Source organism: Brachypodium distachyon, chromosome 2 (genome assembly GCF_000005505.3).
Source record: "Brachypodium distachyon strain Bd21 chromosome 2, Brachypodium_distachyon_v3.0, whole genome shotgun sequence".
Lineage (NCBI taxonomy): Eukaryota > Viridiplantae > Streptophyta > Magnoliopsida > Poales > Poaceae > Brachypodium > Brachypodium distachyon.
The window spans coordinates 10,469,846-10,486,666 of record NC_016132.3 but is presented as its reverse complement, the minus strand read 5'-3'; the positions used below and the strand labels follow the sequence as shown (position 1 = coordinate 10,486,666).

Here is a 16,821-nt window from a genome sequence, read left to right as displayed (position 1 = left end):
TCTCATGAAATGCTTTCGTCATATAAAATCTTTTGGATTTTATAAAAATGATGACCAGAATTCTATTTTGAAGACTGTGCCGATGTTTAAACAACAGCCTTTAGAGCTGCTACTATTTTTACCTTCCAATCTGAATATTGCGTTACCTTTTTTAGAACATCATCTGCTACGTATACTCCAGTTTTGTCTGCAAGTAGAAGAAAAAGAAAACTCTTGGCATTATGGCAAGAATAGCAGGGGACGGTGGGTTTCCCGGAAAAATTCCAATTGGCGGGTGATGGTGGAAAGGGGCTCCACGAGAGGAGGGAGGGTGTGACTTTGCGCAGTAGAAAAAGGAAACGGCCGGACAAAAGAAACAAACCAACAAGCAAGAAGCGGCGAGAGAGAGAAGGAGGGGGGGAGAGAGAGGCCACCAAGGGCAAGGCAGCAAGCCAACGGAGGAAGGGGAAGGGCGAGGAAGACCGCGTCGTGTTCCTCGTCCCGTCTCCTCTCCTCTCCATCCCCTTCGCATTGCTCTTAGGATTCCGATTCAACCAAAGAAGAGGAACCAAACGCAAGGTACTACCCCCTCCGTTCTTGTTCTTTCTTTTCTGGTTTTGATCGGATTCCCGTTTTATTATCGACGGCCCTTCGATCCAAGATTTGGCTTAAAATGAAATCTCTTTCTCGGATGCGCGCGATTTTGTTTGTTTGGGCGATCAACTCATTATTGCCGGCGAATATAAATATTGGAAAGGGGAAGAAGAATAACCGTTAAATAGTTGGTGCAATAAAAAATCCCAAGAACGACACCCCTTATTTTGCGGTTGTATTGTCTTTCATCGCCTGTCGAATGTTGCCGGTGTTTTCAGTGTTCGCCTTTTCTTCTGTTGATGTTTCATTGTTCATGGCGATTTTCCCCAGAAGCGCCTATGTTCGCTAGTTTTTCGGCTAAGAATGTTTATGGGCAGAGGTCGCAGTTGCATCTTAGATAAATATCACCAGATTCCGTTCTGAAAGCAAAAAATTATGTTTTGCTGGGTTCGATAGCGGATTTAATGTCAGATTAACGCAATCTGCTTTGCACGTCTGCATTCAATAATGGATATATTATGATGCAAATGTATATTATTTTGTTTAATTGTAGGGAGCGATGGGGTGTTTTTCATGCTGCGGAGCCGATGCTGTTGGCAAGAGGAAGAAGCACGACGATCCTCTTGTTCCTGCCCCTGCTCCAGGTTGCAAATTATTTCTTTGTTCCATCACATTTTGCTCATGGTAGCTAATTATTTCTTTGTTCCAGCACATTCTGCTCGTTGTTGTGAAAAATAATTTTGTAGCGTTTCTCACATTAATCAGACCTGGTTTGTCTATGGTTTGATGGTTAAGAGTTGATCATTTCTCTTGTTGAATATATATGAATGATATAACTGTAAATCTGCAGAGAATTCTCTTACATAACAATTACGATTAACAGCATCCAATTAGTTTGAATACCACTGTGAATCCTGTAATTGTAAAAAAAGATGGGTTGAACTAGGTTAAAAGTACCTAAAAAGTATTACCATATTGCACCCAAACTGACAGACTCAGAACAGCATTGCAGCTGTAAAATCTGGTCAACCTATGGTTATGATTTACTCCCTCCATTTCACAAAGAATGCACGCACGCATTTCAAAATTTTGCTTTGACCAACGATTAGACTAATGATTTGAGACTTATGTGTTACAAAAATTATATCATTGGATTCGTATTTGAAAACCTTTCCAACGACATAAAATTTGTAACATATGATCTGCATACAATTGATCTAATCGTTGGTCAAAGTTTGACTTTGAAAAACGTGAGCGCCATTCTTTATGAAATGTAGGGAGTATGAACACTGGACGGAATATTCAATTGGTTTAATAGAAAATAAATTGGTACACGTGTTAAACATTGCTTAACATTTTTACACATGTGAACCAGTTGCATCTTGTCTAGTAAGTACTGCATTTGTATGCTAACAGTTACAGAATCCTTCGATAGAACTAACCTGTTAACAACTCCGGTCCATACTCAAGCTCCTTTTTAATCAGCCAGGTACTAAATCTATGGGGGTTATCACTTGATTTAAAAGTTGACATGGCAGATTGTTTTTCACTCCCAGTATGTCGATCGAGGAATCTTAGAAAAAACATGCAAATTGACAATTGTTGGTCTAACCAATTTGTAGCTTCAAAAACTTTCCTACTGGTTGCTAACAATCTTCTGGACTGCGGTATTATGGTTTTATCATGTGGCACAAGTCACACAACAACCTTTCGGCACATGACAACAATATAAGTTTTATTCACTTTTGAAGTATATTTTCTTTTGATTTAGTTCAAATCTAAACAGTTGTGTGGGAATAAACTTCATGAAATTCATCTTGTTCGTTAGAATGTGCTTCTTTATTGCGCAGATTGCAGCATGTATTTTAATTTCTCCAATTGCAGGGGTTAACTATGGATATAGCCGGGGGCCAGCCCCTACCCCTGCCATCCGCACCGGCAAAACTCGGCCAATTGAAGTACCAGCCATTCCCCTAGACGAAATGAAGGAAATAACCAAGAACTTCAGCAATGATGCTCTTATAGGAGAGGGCTCGTATGCTAGAGTTTTCTTTGGTGTACAGAAAGATGGTCAGAAATCTGCGGTGAAGAAGCTCGACTCCAGCAAACAGCCTGACCAAGAATTCCTTTCGCAGGTTCAAACCTCTTTCCTTCCTTCATGTAGGTGCTTGTGCCCCCAACAGTACTGCCCTTCTCAATTTTATTTCTTTTGCAGGTTTCCGCCGTTTCAAGACTCAAGCATGACAATGTTGTCCAACTTATGGGATACTGTGCTGTAGGGAGCACACGCCTTCTTGCCTATGAGTATGCGACAAGGGGATCTTTGCATGATATTCTTCACGGTGAGGATAAAACAAATCAAGTCATCTATTTCAGTAAATCCTTAGCTTGTTACATTCTAATATGCCTCAAGAAAGAAGCTTTTTGCATCTGTTGAATGACATTACATATGATGAGATCAGATACCATTTGTAGTTGACCTTGTTGCTATTAGTAATATAAGAGCCATTCAAGCTTCTTGAGCAAAGATGATGTATGTCTGGTTCATGATCATAGGTAAAAAGGGTGTCAAGGGCGCCCAGCCGGGACCAGTTCTATCATGGATGCAGCGGGCGAGGATCGCCGTAAATGCCGCAAGAGGGCTCGAATTCCTCCATGAGAAGGCAGAGCCTCGTGTCGTCCACCGTGACATCAAGTCCAGCAACATACTACTCTTTGACAACGATGTTGCAAAGATAGGAGACTTTGATGTCTCCAATCAGGCACCTGACATGGCTGCGCGCCTTCACTCTACGCGTGTTCTTGGCACCTTTGGTTATCATGCTCCCGAGTACGCAACCAAACTGTTTCAGTGCTTTCAAGATTCAAATCTGCCAGAAAATTGACGGTCTACTCTGATACTTGTTATTTCCTTATGGGTTCTGTCAGGTACGCGATGACTGGGCAGCTTAGCGCGAAGAGTGATGTCTACAGCTTTGGAGTCGTGTTGCTGGAGCTTTTAACTGGTCGCAAACCAGTTGATCATACACTGCCACGTGGACAGCAGAGCCTTGTGACATGGGTATAGAGCTTTTTCAGATTCTTTTTGGTTCTTGACAAGATGTAAAGAGAGCGAAAAAACCTCAACTGTTGGGTCTGTGCAGGCTACACCAAGGCTAAGTGAAGACAAGGTGAGGCAATGTGTGGATCCAAGGCTTGGATCGGATTATCCTCCTAAGGCTGTCGCCAAGGTAAAAACATAGGAGTATATGATATAATTCTACTGTGGTCTGTGATACTGACCGTGATTTGGCAAACAGATGGCTGCCGTGGCCGCCCTGTGCGTACAGTACGAGGCGGAGTTCCGGCCCAACATGAGCATCGTCGTCAAGGCTCTGGCCCCGCTGCTGCACACCCGGTCAAGACCCGCCGCCTCGGCCTCCGCTTCCACCGCCATCTGAGGGATCCTGCCAGTCTTCTCCTATCTCGTTGTTGCCCTGGTCATCTTGCCATTTGGATCGTGTGGGTTGGTGTTGTACATTTTGGGGGTTGGTGCGTGCGATCTTAATTCTTCTTCTTCTTCCATGGGGCATTGCTGTGCTCTCCTGTTGGATCCATCTTATGTGGTGCCTCTCTCGACCTCTCATAGTGAGCAATGCATTATGTGCTTCTTGTTAGGACCCCATCTTTGCCAGGCTGGGGACTGGGGATTTGCATTGAAAAACTCTCATTCACAGATATTCGGTTCAGCCAGTATATTCATGAAGCTACTACTACAACTGTACACACTGTTAACAACTTACAGCAGCAAATTGTCAGGACCACTGGTGTAAGTAGAAATAAATTGTTAAGCAGAAACCAAGAACACCCTTTCTACAAATAAATCATAGTACACAAATTGTTACTCCAGCGTCTTCTTCGTCACCAAATCGTCAGCAATGTTTAATAGTGGTAAGCTGGCCTGTCTGCCTGCAAAGAAATGTGATAGGATGGAATGCTTATTTGGAAGACGAGGCTCTGCTCCTGCTCGGTTTGGAATCCGGGTTGTCGCTCTTATCTGTGTCGGAGTTGTCCCTTTGGGAATCCATTTCAGTGCTGCCTCCACGGTTGTGCCTAGATCTTCTGTCCTGCTTACAGACAGTTTTATGGCTTTCAATATGATAATGGATCAAGGGTCAACTAGTATACGCATTCAGATGAAATGTTTCAAAAAACAGGAAGCAGTAAATAGGATCGAAGAAATACATGGATGAAGTAAAGAGCATGTTTTTTTGTCAATAATACGTACCCCACGAGGAATTGGGTCATCCGACTCCAGCATCCGCACAACTTGACCCATCTTCGGTCTCTTTTCTGAATCCGGATCAACACACCTCAGGGCTGTTAAAAGTGCACGCTTGAGAGATCTTGTCGAAGGCCGTGTCTCTATGGTGGGATCCACCACTTCATCTGAACGCCTGCTGGCAACCATCATTTTTAGCCAGTCAACCAGATTTACCTGCAAATAGCACAAAATCATGTGTTGGGTTGGGAAAGCACAAGGAATGATTCATGATTTCATTGTACAAGGGCATCACATAGAAGAGATAGATATGATGTATATTGTAACATCTGAACTTGTAATAGCCCTTTATCATACATATAGACAAGGATGCCATTTTTAGGTCACAACTTAGATGCACAGACATGCATGAGTTGCCCCTTAGCACATATGCCTGAAGGCAAGGACAAGTCTGCAACCTGCCCCCTTGGCGCACACACAAGACTCCAATGGCTAAGTTATGCATATATGTCGATCTAAAAAAGAGTTATGCATATATGATGAACTCTAGCTAGTTACTAGTGGTGTAAACATGTAGCAAGTTATATTATCAGCCAGTATTCATAATCAGGAAAGCACAAATATGGTAAGTAAAATCGGCATCCAAATAAAAAGTATACAAATAAATGTACTATCCAGATTATAATTACATATACAAATACAAATATGGTTCTGCAAATAGTGTAGAATATGGATGTAAATATATTTAATCTCCAGATTCTGAGTGGAATCCTATTTCCAATTTTGGAAAACAAGATACATGTTCTGATTGTTTTGACGAGGCGGATATCAAGGTGGCCTCCAATTTTCCATCTTATGAAGTTTGTTTTGAAATATTCTCCAAGGAAGTTGTAGGATATTTGCATCTGATGGGGTTAACTAGATATTCAGTTTGTATTTGAATTTGAACAACCCTATTTGTTAGTTATTTTTTATGCAAAACAGTAAGAAAATTTCCAACTCCAGCTTTGATAAATTCCATATAAGTTAGTACATAATTTTGTAGAAAGGAAAAGAAAAACTAGAGAACTTAGAATTGAAAGGTTGCTTGCTTAGCCAATCATTAATATGAGTTGAGTACTTCCTTATAGCGATCTTGCATTTGTATTAAATTAATAAGATATGGAAATGAAAGTGAGAAGGGGACTATCCGATCTGTTTCCACCTCTATTAGGTATTATGTAGCCAATAATTGCCATAAACTGGCCCTTGAGGCATTACAGTCAGCCTCAGAACATGATCTGACCGTTTAATACAACAATCTACAACATTGTTCTGTGGACTGTGGGGTATACCCTACGCTAAAGATTTTGTATATAAATTGCTGACATGTTTATTTAACATTAACATAGTATTTATATGTATCATGTATGATGCATCACACCGCACACAAATAGCCAAGAGCCAGATAAACAAGCAAGAACATCAAGTCATGTGAATATCACAAATGTCTGTGCCCATAATAAACATTATGTTCTGCTACGACATACGGAAAAAGAAATCTTTCGAGTCAGTACTAAGCATTCTAAATCCTAATAGAAACAAATTAAACTTTCGAGTCAGTACATAGCATAGAACACATGTATAGAATACTTTCGAGTCAGTACTAAGCATTCTAAATCCTAATAGAAACAAATTAAACTTAGCAGGACTCAATTAGAGAGATAACAGCCATCCTAATGTTACCATAATCATGTCTTGCCATTTTGATATTATGCAGAAGGAAAATACATCATACATGCAAATATTATCAAAATAGTACATGGCTTGACCACTCATGAATACCTCATTTGCTGGGCGGCCATAGTCAACAGGATCCCTTCCTGTAATTGCCTCTAGGAGAACAACTCCAAAGCTGTAAATGTCACTTTTCTCATTCAAGAGTCCAGTGTTTGCGTATTCTGGTGCTACATAGCTGCAATATGTAAATGTGGCACATCATTAACTAGCACTATCATAGCATGATCGAACTCTGCTTATGAGTTACACAACATACCCAAAGGTTCCCATAACCCGAGTAGTGACGTGACTCTTGCCAGCACCAAGAAGCTTGGCTAAACCAAAATCTGATACTTTCGCATCAAAATCATCATCAATCAAAATATTGCTGGATTTGATATCACGGTGTACAACTTTTGGTTCAATTGCTTCATGCAAGTAAGCAAGTCTGCAAAAAGGTACATACAACTCTCTTTTCAGTTCAAGCATTCAAACTGCTAATTCAGAAAGGACAAAATGTTTTAATTGGAGTGTTTTAGCTGAGGAGATAGACATCGCATTAGGTGTTCCCTCAGTTTAGATCTGTTCTACTCACTTCTGACATGAAGGACATTATGTTATAGAGCAATTAATTTTTGGTAGAATTAGCTCCAGGTAGAAATACGATGCTATTTTGGAACCCTTATGATGAGCATATATAAAGTTGTACTGACAAGATAAGAAAAGAATGACACAGCAGTAGCGAAACAAGGGGCATTTCCAGGACAAACTCACGCTTTAGCTGTCCCCAGAAGAATCTTTATGCGGGCCTCCCATGTAAGGGAGCCACGGTGACTCATACCTCCGTGGAGCCATTGCTCTAGGTTTCCATTGTTTACATACTCGTAGACAAGTATCCTGAAAAGTTTACTTGAAGTTAGGAATGATGTCACAGAATTCTATACAATTATACTATAGTTGACGAATTTATGTTCCACGGGCAGAATTATTTTCCTAGTAATACATGTAGCAACGATACAAATGAGGCATTCAAGCCATTCAGAATGAAGCAAGCAGTAAATCTGCTACCAGTGGAATTATTATCAGCGATATCCGCCTGTGCTTGCGCCTGCTAGTGTTGTCTGGGGATGTGTTGCACAGTGATGTGCCTGCTTGCATGCGGAACCTAGTTATGCAGGATAGTAATGACTCTTTTGTCTATCAATTATTACAGTCCTTTTCAAAATAAGCTTCAAATGATAGAGGCATAAAAAAATATGACACTGAAGGACAGTATGAGTACCTCTGAGTACCCTCCACACAGTAACCAAGAAGACGGACCAAGTTCTTGTGGCGAACATGACCAATAGCTTCAACTTCTACTCTGAATTCTTTCTCAGCTTGCCCTCTGCAAGATCATAAAACATCAACGGGAAAACCAAATGTATATAAAGCAGGATAATCTGTTACGAGGAACAATGCATGGGCAGATCAAACTGTGATAAGCAAGGCAAGTCTTACAGGTTATTGAGAAGCTTCTTGACAGCAACAGGAGTGCCATTGACAATCTCGCCACGATAAACTATACCATATCCACCCTCACCAATAATGTTATCCTTTGAGAAACGGTTAGTAGCAAGTTCCAAATCCCGCAAAGTAAACCAATGACCCCAGCCAAGGTACGAGAACTCCGGCATGCCAACCAAAGGTGAAGGAGCGGTTATTGCATGAGCTGAAGTTTGCCGAAAAGTTCCTGACCCTCCTTCTTCAGCTGACTGGAAGCCTGCATCCTTGTCCATGTAACGGAATGACCCCGAGTTGCTCTCGTCCCCACGCCTTGATTTGCTGACACCCAAATGGACCATGACCTTGTCCTTATCCGATTCCCGGTCACCAGCCTTATCTTGGAATGTTAGCAGGACTCCGTCGTGTGCCCCGAAGTCACTTGCTGGGACTTGCTCCACTCTGACTTCCTTAATTTCCTTGGAAATGGCAGGGATTTGGGTGACTGGGATATTTGCAGATGCTCGTCTGATCCTCTTCCTACTCCGGATAGTGAACCAGACTGTTAGGAAAAAAACAACCACCATGAATGCTCCCAGGGCAATGCACACGACCTCCCATACTTTGAGATGCAAGGGACCAGTCGTCACGGAGAGATGATCTTGTAGAGTAGGGGACGATGAAGGCGACTCCATCATGTGACACGGCCTACTGATCCCTACAAAGAAGCAAAAGATTCAGGTGAACATGTTAGCTGCTCGTCTAGCTCAGCTCCACAGATGACACAATGCAGGCACTATCGAGCTTATGTTGGGATCTCTTAGGAGGTAAGTAAACACACAACTGCGAGCATGAGCATCTGCAATTCTGCATTCACCTTGTAAGCTCATAATAAGAAGGATGGGTTCCCAAACTAAATAGTAACAGTTAAGATAGGCCGTACATAAGTTGGATGGGAAGCAAAGACAAGGTGTTACTCGGAGGCTGTACAAGGGGAATAAATTCCTGTGATGGTGATTGATCGCAGTACCGACAGAGGCAAGGATCAACAGCTAGCCCGCATTTAATTTTTCTCCGTGTGTCCAGTGGCCGTGGACGAAATGTGGCTGGATCATATGGCGCGAGGGCGTTTTACACGTGAAGCAATCCACAGCAAAACTAGTACCAAGTAACCAAGCAGCTAGCCAAATTTGGAGAAACTTTCACATCTTATCACTGTGTTCAAGGGAGGAAAGAAAGCTCCTTCTGTTCTTTTCTATGGCTCGATTTTCTTGTAGGCGAAAGATCAAAAACGATGGTAATTTTTATCAACAATTCTCCCAAATAACTCCACTCTGGAATCTTCCCTTTTTTCCCCCTGAAAAATCAACCAACCGACAAAAGAAAAGCATTCACCCACCAAGAATCCGAAAAGGCGAACCAACTGCGAGAAGAGGGCTTCGAGCATCACGAGATCCAAAATAAGAAACCCCGAGAAAGCACAGGAAACAAGCGGATCTAGATCACGGGTGGAGGACCCAGTAGGGCATACCTTGATTTTTGCCTCAATTACGAATTGGGGAAGATTGAGGAGATGAAACGGGGAGCTAAAAGGCGGAATCCGTTCGTGGGGTGATGGGAGGAGAAACGGTCGGGAGCGAGAGAACCGAAGCGGAGATCAACCTGCGGTAGAGGCGCTCGCGCGAGGAGGAAGACGAGCTAGGGGTATGGGGAGGGAGGGGTGCCGTCGCTCGCGCGAGGAGGAAGACGAGCCGCGGAGCGAGGCGGAAGAAAATCCTGCCAGACCTTGCTGGAGCTGGAAGGTGGTAGGAGCAGCAGCGGGGAGGAAGGAGTGAGTGGGTGAATGCCGCCGCTGCTGCTTTTTTTTTCCGCGCATGTTGTCCGTTGTTTTACTAGGGAACAATGGCGTTTAGCACCGAGAAGTCAATTTTGCTGCACTAAATCAACGGATTAGTGCCAAGTTTAAGAATCATACTACCAGCAGCGAGTGCGCGTCCTGTGACGTGGATTTTCGTGTCGGTAGACGAGGTATTTTTAACGTGTTTGAGAGGCTGGGTGTTTTTTTTTTTCATATATTTTCGTGTCGGTTAATTCGGGACGGAGGGAGACATGAGTTACAAACAACATGAGTGATAGAAAGTTGTTCATGTCTAGTTGTCAAGTTTTTCGAAAACCGCAGATCACCTATACCACGCATTGCACAAATTTTATCATCTAAGTCATACATAGACTACAAGGTTGAGACAATGTTGCTTCGAAATATTAAAGAAATGAAACAATTTCTTTTAGACTGGCGACATTCGATTAATTAAATAGCATCAGAACAAACCCCATCTCTGATATGATTAAGAACTATACCTTGATACACCTCGCTACAACCATGCTCATAGGAACGAGCTAGAGTATGTGCCACACCATTAACCACATGACTCATGGAATGTCCTATGTGTTGAGAAGAATGACAAAAGCTATATAGAACGGAACAAGTGACATGATGTGGCCCATGCACGATGTGGCTCGCCTGAGCAGAGAAACACGTCATGACTCGTATTAGCGGAAACACACGTCATGGCTAGTTTGACAACACAATAATCTTACAGTTAGCACAATTACCTAATTGGTGCTAAAACTAAATAAAGAACAACTCTCCAACATGACACTGCCTTCACAAAGGGATGATACGTGTGCATCATTGTTGTTGTGTCCATTTTATTTTCAAAGGACATGAGATGGTACTCACCTCGGAGAAAGGTATTGTTGCATTAGTGTAAAATCTTTGGTATCGAGTGAAGGGTATAAAATCTAAGGTATAGAGTGAAGGGTGTAAACATAAGGCTGCAAAATATCAGTCCTAATTTTCACTCTCGACAATACAGATCTAACTTCTCCCTATATAACTGAACCACAATTAGTATAGCATACGACAAGTATCAAGAAGAAGAAAAATCGGTATGGTTGACTGTGGTGGGGTGTGTGTGTGTGTGTGTGTGTAGGGATTGAATAGGTGACTAACAAATTTTATTTTACTTTACTTTTCACTTGAGGGGATACCAGCAATTAATTAAAGGGTTCACTAAATCGAATGAGTGAATGCAACAATAGAATGAAATGCATAGCCAAAGCAAACAAGCTTAATAAGATACAAGCAATTAATTCAAGCTGAATTGTTTTGTTTATCTTATGTTTTTTAGTTGTTTGAAATCCCGGACCTGCCAATTGAAAGTGCATCTACGCCCCCTATTGGATTTTGAATTTATTTATGAAAACGTGTTTAGGGGACTAGTGCTTTATTAAGTATTTATGCTTGAAGATAGTCAACACTAAAGGATACAAAAGATTGAAAAGGTGTGTCAAGATTAAGGACTCTCTTTTTAAACTTTGTGCTTTGAGTAGTATTAAAATAGCAGAAGATAAACGACAGTTTGGAAAAGGTATCATGCAAGTTTGCCAGAGGAAAATCCATTCTAAAACTCTTTGTATTGTTCTGTTGCCTGTAGGCATCGGACTTTGAGCCGGTGGTGTTTGTGACCAAGCCATTTTGGAACACATGATAGAAAATAGAAAGCCCGAATGGAAAAAGAAAGCCATTTGAAACACATGATAGAAAAAGAACACCGGATTTATGGGAGGGAAATGTCAACTTGAATTTAGAAGAAGAGAGAAACAAAGGAGGTTACCATGGGAGTTGTCTCGAAGCAAAATTTCTAATATGTTTAATCCGATTGGTTTTATCCAAAATGTGTAGGTAACAGAAAATTTCTATAGCTAGAATTGTTGAGAGCCATTTATTTGCTTCAAAGGGATAATGGGTATGTTTGAAAGCTTTTAACCTACAAAATACTTCGATTCTCTTGCGTTCGAAATGAAGCCTTAAGATGATTGAACCAAGAAAATTGTACTTCATTTTAGAAACAATCATTTAAAAAAATCATTTTGACATAACAATAAGAATGGTAATAATAGTTGTCCCAGTAAAAAAATTTACTTCCTCCGATCGGTATTACTTGTCTCAAATTTGCCCAAATACAGATGTATCTATGTGCAAAAAGCGTCTAGATACATGTAATATTTCGACAAGTAATTTCGGCGGAAAAGAGTAGAAAAACATTTTAGCATAACAATAGGAAAAACATTTCTCCATTCCGTGAAGGAAAAAAGGACCATCTAGACACGACCGCGCAGCAACATGTATCATTTTCCCTTAGCGAAAGGAGGCCGAAGAAGGGACAAAGAGCAGTTAACTTTTATCAAGCATGGAGAATGTTTCCACTTTGGTTTGCTTCAATTAGTGGTGAAACCGACAAGCTCTCGTACGGACAATGATAGTCAAAAAGGTACTACTACCTCGGGTGTGTTAACCCAGCAACCAAACAAATCATATCCAAATTAGCCTCGTACGTAGCTTCATTTGCAGGATACTACTCATCACCCACAAAGCTAGAAGCCATTTTTCTTGTCTTGCTTTATAACCATGTACATGTACGTGGTGCCAACTCCATGGAAATGGAATTAATTGATTATTGATATCCTTGCGCAAAACGAGTTACTCAGGCGGCTGTGCGTTGGAGCCAAGTGCGCCTGATCAAGTCGGTTAGGCTGTCGATTTTAGCTGCCAAAAGGGTTGGCTGGGGGACGTGATGCTCCTCGTGTACACTACTACCGTGCAGAGAAAAGACCAAGCAAGCACCACGAAACTCTTAATTGGCTCTCCCAACCAAATTTAGATTTGTCGTACAGTACAGTACAGCGTTCGTGTACCAGCTGGCCAGCAGATCTCATCCAAATACTAATTAGTACTGTACTATCATTAATCGCTGCAATATTCGATAGATCATATGGACATGAGATCGCCGTTTCATCTGAAATTCTAGCGTTCCATCCAGAAGCCTGGTGATCTGCATTTTCACTTGCCTGGACGCGTGGTTTTGAGACGGCCGCATGGCCGGCCAGGTCCCAGTCCCAGGTAGAGATGACGAATGGGAGCCCCTTGCACGCTGGAGCGTGGGCACGGAAGGAATTGGCCAACCTGCGGCTAGTGTTGTCCCCAAGCTAAGGCAGCAGGCCGGGGCGCTGCAGAGATGATCGATCTGGTCGGTTGGGGAAAACGTACGGGACGCGGTGTTGTCATGGGATCATCTGTCTGATGGGGAGGCCGCACCGGCCGGAAGCCTGAAAGCTGCGTGCCTTATTACTTGCCCTTCGTCTCGACTCAGCTTTGCTCGCAACAGTCTTTTCAGGGTTAAATTTGACTGTTGGGGTGGTAGCTCGCACGTTGGTTTCAGGCTTCCCTCCGCACGCATCTGCACGGCGTGCGTCGTTCCATTGATTAGTTCGGATGTTTTCTTCCGCACAGCTAGCTACTTAGCTTAGCAGAGATGAGGAGCAGCGTGGCGAGGTGGGCAGTCAGCCAGATGCTAACCAGCTAGCGCGCGGCGCGGCCGGTTTTTGACACATGCGGCGGTTGTAAACCGAAAGAGAAACGCCCGATATCCTGTCCGTGAAAACGATATTTTTTCCAAGCACCGATTACAACACACGCACGCACACACTTCAAAACACCACCATATGAACATGTTCATACGTACATCATCAGCAGAAAACCAGAGAGTTACGAGCTTCAAGATCGACAGAGTCTTTGCTCCGATGCCTCGTTGTGGATGGGTATATGTGTCCACCTACCACTTCCACTGAGCGCAACATAAGAACTTTCTTTTTGTTGTTTGACGAAAACAAGGTTGCTAAATTGTTCCTCCCACGTTCGTGCAATGTAAATACAATTATTTTGTTGAAGGAAAGCTCGTCTGACCAAAAGCTAAAATGAAGCATTCATAAAAGAAATTGTTTCTCTCCTTGTATAGTTGCCAAAGGCTTTATTTTCTTCTTCTCCGTTTCTTCTTTTTCTGTTTTCTTTGTTTTCCTTTTGGTCCCTGTGGTTTTTTTTGCTGTTGGCTGCACTTGCGCTCTCTTCTTAATAGAAAAGACACGTCACTCGGCGTGTTCGAGAAAAAAAAACACATATAGAAACAAAGTTCTCAGCAGGTTCATCTTTTCCAAGTCAGGCCTTCCAAATTTCCAACGTCCAAAGTAAATCCTGCTCCACGTATAAATTAATTTCTTTTAACGTGTTAGATTTGTGTGTTATTGATGACGATGCACTGAGTATAAAGGTTTTGCCACACTCTAAAACTAAGGATCTTGCTACTTTATCCCATTCTGGTACGACCGTTCTGACAGACATAGGGAATCCACTAGTATGCTTTGGTTTGGAGATCGACGAGGTAGTGCTTAGTTTGTGTTGGCCACTAGTTCTCCCCTTCCAATTTTATATATATTCTTGATCTCCTTTGCTCATGATTCTTGGAAGAAGTAACGAAATAGGCGTGTTTCCTGCGATTGTCATCATGTCTTGTAAGGTTTTAGGTTCTTACTTTCTAAGCGTATTATTAATGCATCCACTCAAAAATTTGAGACTGTCTCAAGTTTGTGCATGTTTGGTCTTCTTTAGTTTCTCCGCTAAAAATATGAAGGGACACTAAACACAAACATTTAGCTAGAAATTATAACTTTGGATAGTGTTTGATGCAAATTTCATTGAGATCTTGTGCGCTTAACTGTTTCAAATTCAGTATTGTAGTGTCCTTGTTGAAGTAACTCAATGAAGCTCTGCGTGTTGCCACGGAACTGTGTTAAAACAAATGCATAAATAGATGTTTAAAATTAATTAAAACTAATGGGAAAAAGAAAAGTTGTTCTTCCTTTACATTTAAAATTTTGTGACAGAAGGATGATTGAATTGATGAGTAGGCATGGTTTGAATTGATAGATTAACGCAAAATTGTAGACGAAAACATGCATGACTTGCTGAGGTGTCAAAGTATGTATGACAATGTGATGGGCCTGCTGAGGTGTCATCTTTACATGTTAAAAGAAAATATGTAGTGGGGAAATGTAAATGAATACATGTATGTCTCGAGAAAAACAAAAAACATGCATGATTTAATGAGGGGGCATGGTTTGTATGACATGCAACATAGCTGGCCTAATGAGGCGGCATGCTTGAATGTTCAGGAAAACAAGTAGTGGAAATCATATAGAAGATACTTTATTGCTACGAAAGGAAATCAAGGTATCTCCAAGCGCGCACCTGAAAATGGACAAGTATTTCGCACACTTGCATGTAATTTACAGCGGTTAAAGAATGAGAAATCAGATCTTTTTTTTTTTGGCAAAAACCCATAGGCCGAAGTAATAATATTTAGCCATGGTCATGGGCCAGGACAAACTCACTTAAATTTTCAGAAAGGCCAACTGGCTTCTCTTTGCTAGCAGCTTCCTCCTCTCTGGTTATGGGCCATGCAAAAACTCACTTATAATTTTCTATTTGTGTGCTTTCTCTTTCTTGTGGTAAATATTTGTTTATGTATTTTTCACTAATTACATTGCATTTTCCACATAAAATAATCCATATTTTTTATCCCGCACTTAATTTGTTGTTATGAGTTTCATTTTTTATGTGTGAAACATATATTCTACTCACTCAATCCGTTATTAAGTGTTGCAACTTCGTCCGGAACTCAAGATAGGTATGTAAATGAACAATAATGTGTATGTAAGGATAATTTTTAGGAACATACTTGGATCAATTAGAAACAAAATTCGCATCACTTAATATTTTATTTAGGCTTCGTTTGGATGTTGATATTGGGAAGCTTTGAATTGAATTAGACCTAATACCAAATCAGTCTCTGTACCGAAATGGATCCAATGCCAATTCCATTACTTGGTTCTACAAAATATTGACGGTTGGAATGAAGATAAGAGCCAATTCCAAAATTATGTTTGGATACACCAATCGTTGAATTAGCATATTCTCTACAACGATGCTCCGCCTCCTCCCTGAAACAACGTACAGTCGCTCCCTTCACCCTACACCACGAGACACAATCCATCTCCGGCGTTGCCAAATCTCTGCGGGAACACGAATCTGGCCACTCCCTTTGCCCTACACCATGAGCCAATCCCTTCCGCCTCCGCCACCGCGAGAACACGATTTCTGGCCGCTGCCTTCCGGCACCCCTGCGGAACAAGTATTCCGGCCGCCTCCTTCCGCCTCTGCCACGGGCTATAAATTCCGGCGTCGTGCTGCAGCGCCTCCGCACCCCTTCCTGGACCCAACGCAGACGTAGTGGTGACTTATTCCAGCACCAGAGGTTCGCCGGAGCGGTCGTCGGAGGAGCTGCCGCCGAAGAAGAAGAAGAGGAAATATGTGGTAGTTGTCGAGGGAGGTGTAAGAGGGAGACAACGGAGGGGACGGAGATGGGGCGGGTCTCGATTACATCCAATGAGCAGCGGGACCCCTCCGAATTGTAGATTCTATTTTAGTTGCCCACAATTCCACTTGGTATTTGATTCCAATTCCATACCAGTTTCGTCGCAAAAAAAAAAAAATCCATACCAGTTCCCAATTCTGCGCCTGAATACCAACATCCACACGCAATGTATTAGAACATTTTTTTTATGTATGATAGTATAAAAAATAGAACTAAAAGATGTCCAAGATAATATTGTTCGCTTTGTTGTTTCGAAGATTCAAATAAATCAATGAACGAACAAAATTCATTTTTTTTGAGAGGATGAACGAACAAAATTCGTAAGCTACACGTGTGTTGGGGCGACCAAATTTTTCATGGGCCGGCCCACTAGGAGACCGGACCTATTTGTCGGTTAAGAGACATAATATTACCCGG

The 16,821-nt window shown here is 41.8% G+C and overlaps 2 protein-coding genes across 2 annotated transcripts; one reads left to right on the top strand and one right to left on the bottom strand.

Annotated features, from left to right (window-relative positions):
• Nucleotides 1–337: 337 nt before the first annotated feature.
• Nucleotides 338–4,169, top strand: LOC100836542 (pto-interacting protein 1). Its single transcript, XM_003565674.4, has 8 exons — nucleotides 338–558; nucleotides 1,127–1,217; nucleotides 2,458–2,708; nucleotides 2,789–2,915; nucleotides 3,130–3,403; nucleotides 3,502–3,634; nucleotides 3,717–3,803; nucleotides 3,873–4,169. Exons 2-8 carry the CDS (start codon nucleotides 1,133–1,135, stop codon nucleotides 4,011–4,013), a joined length of 1,098 nt encoding a protein of 365 aa, XP_003565722.1. The 5' UTR covers nucleotides 338–558; nucleotides 1,127–1,132; the 3' UTR covers nucleotides 4,014–4,169.
• A 77-nt stretch (nucleotides 4,170–4,246) lies between these two features.
• On the bottom strand, nucleotides 4,247–8,979 carry LOC100844169 (probable receptor-like protein kinase At5g18500). The gene is made up of 8 exons (XM_024459397.1): nucleotides 8,952–8,979; nucleotides 8,093–8,792; nucleotides 7,875–7,979; nucleotides 7,367–7,489; nucleotides 6,870–7,040; nucleotides 6,659–6,788; nucleotides 4,841–5,050; nucleotides 4,247–4,679 (listed from the first exon to the last, which is right to left on the bottom strand). Exons 1-8 carry the CDS (start codon nucleotides 8,962–8,964, stop codon nucleotides 4,551–4,553), a joined length of 1,581 nt encoding a protein of 526 aa, XP_024315165.1. The 5' UTR covers nucleotides 8,965–8,979; the 3' UTR covers nucleotides 4,247–4,550.
• Between the last annotated feature and the right edge of the window lie 7,842 nt (nucleotides 8,980–16,821).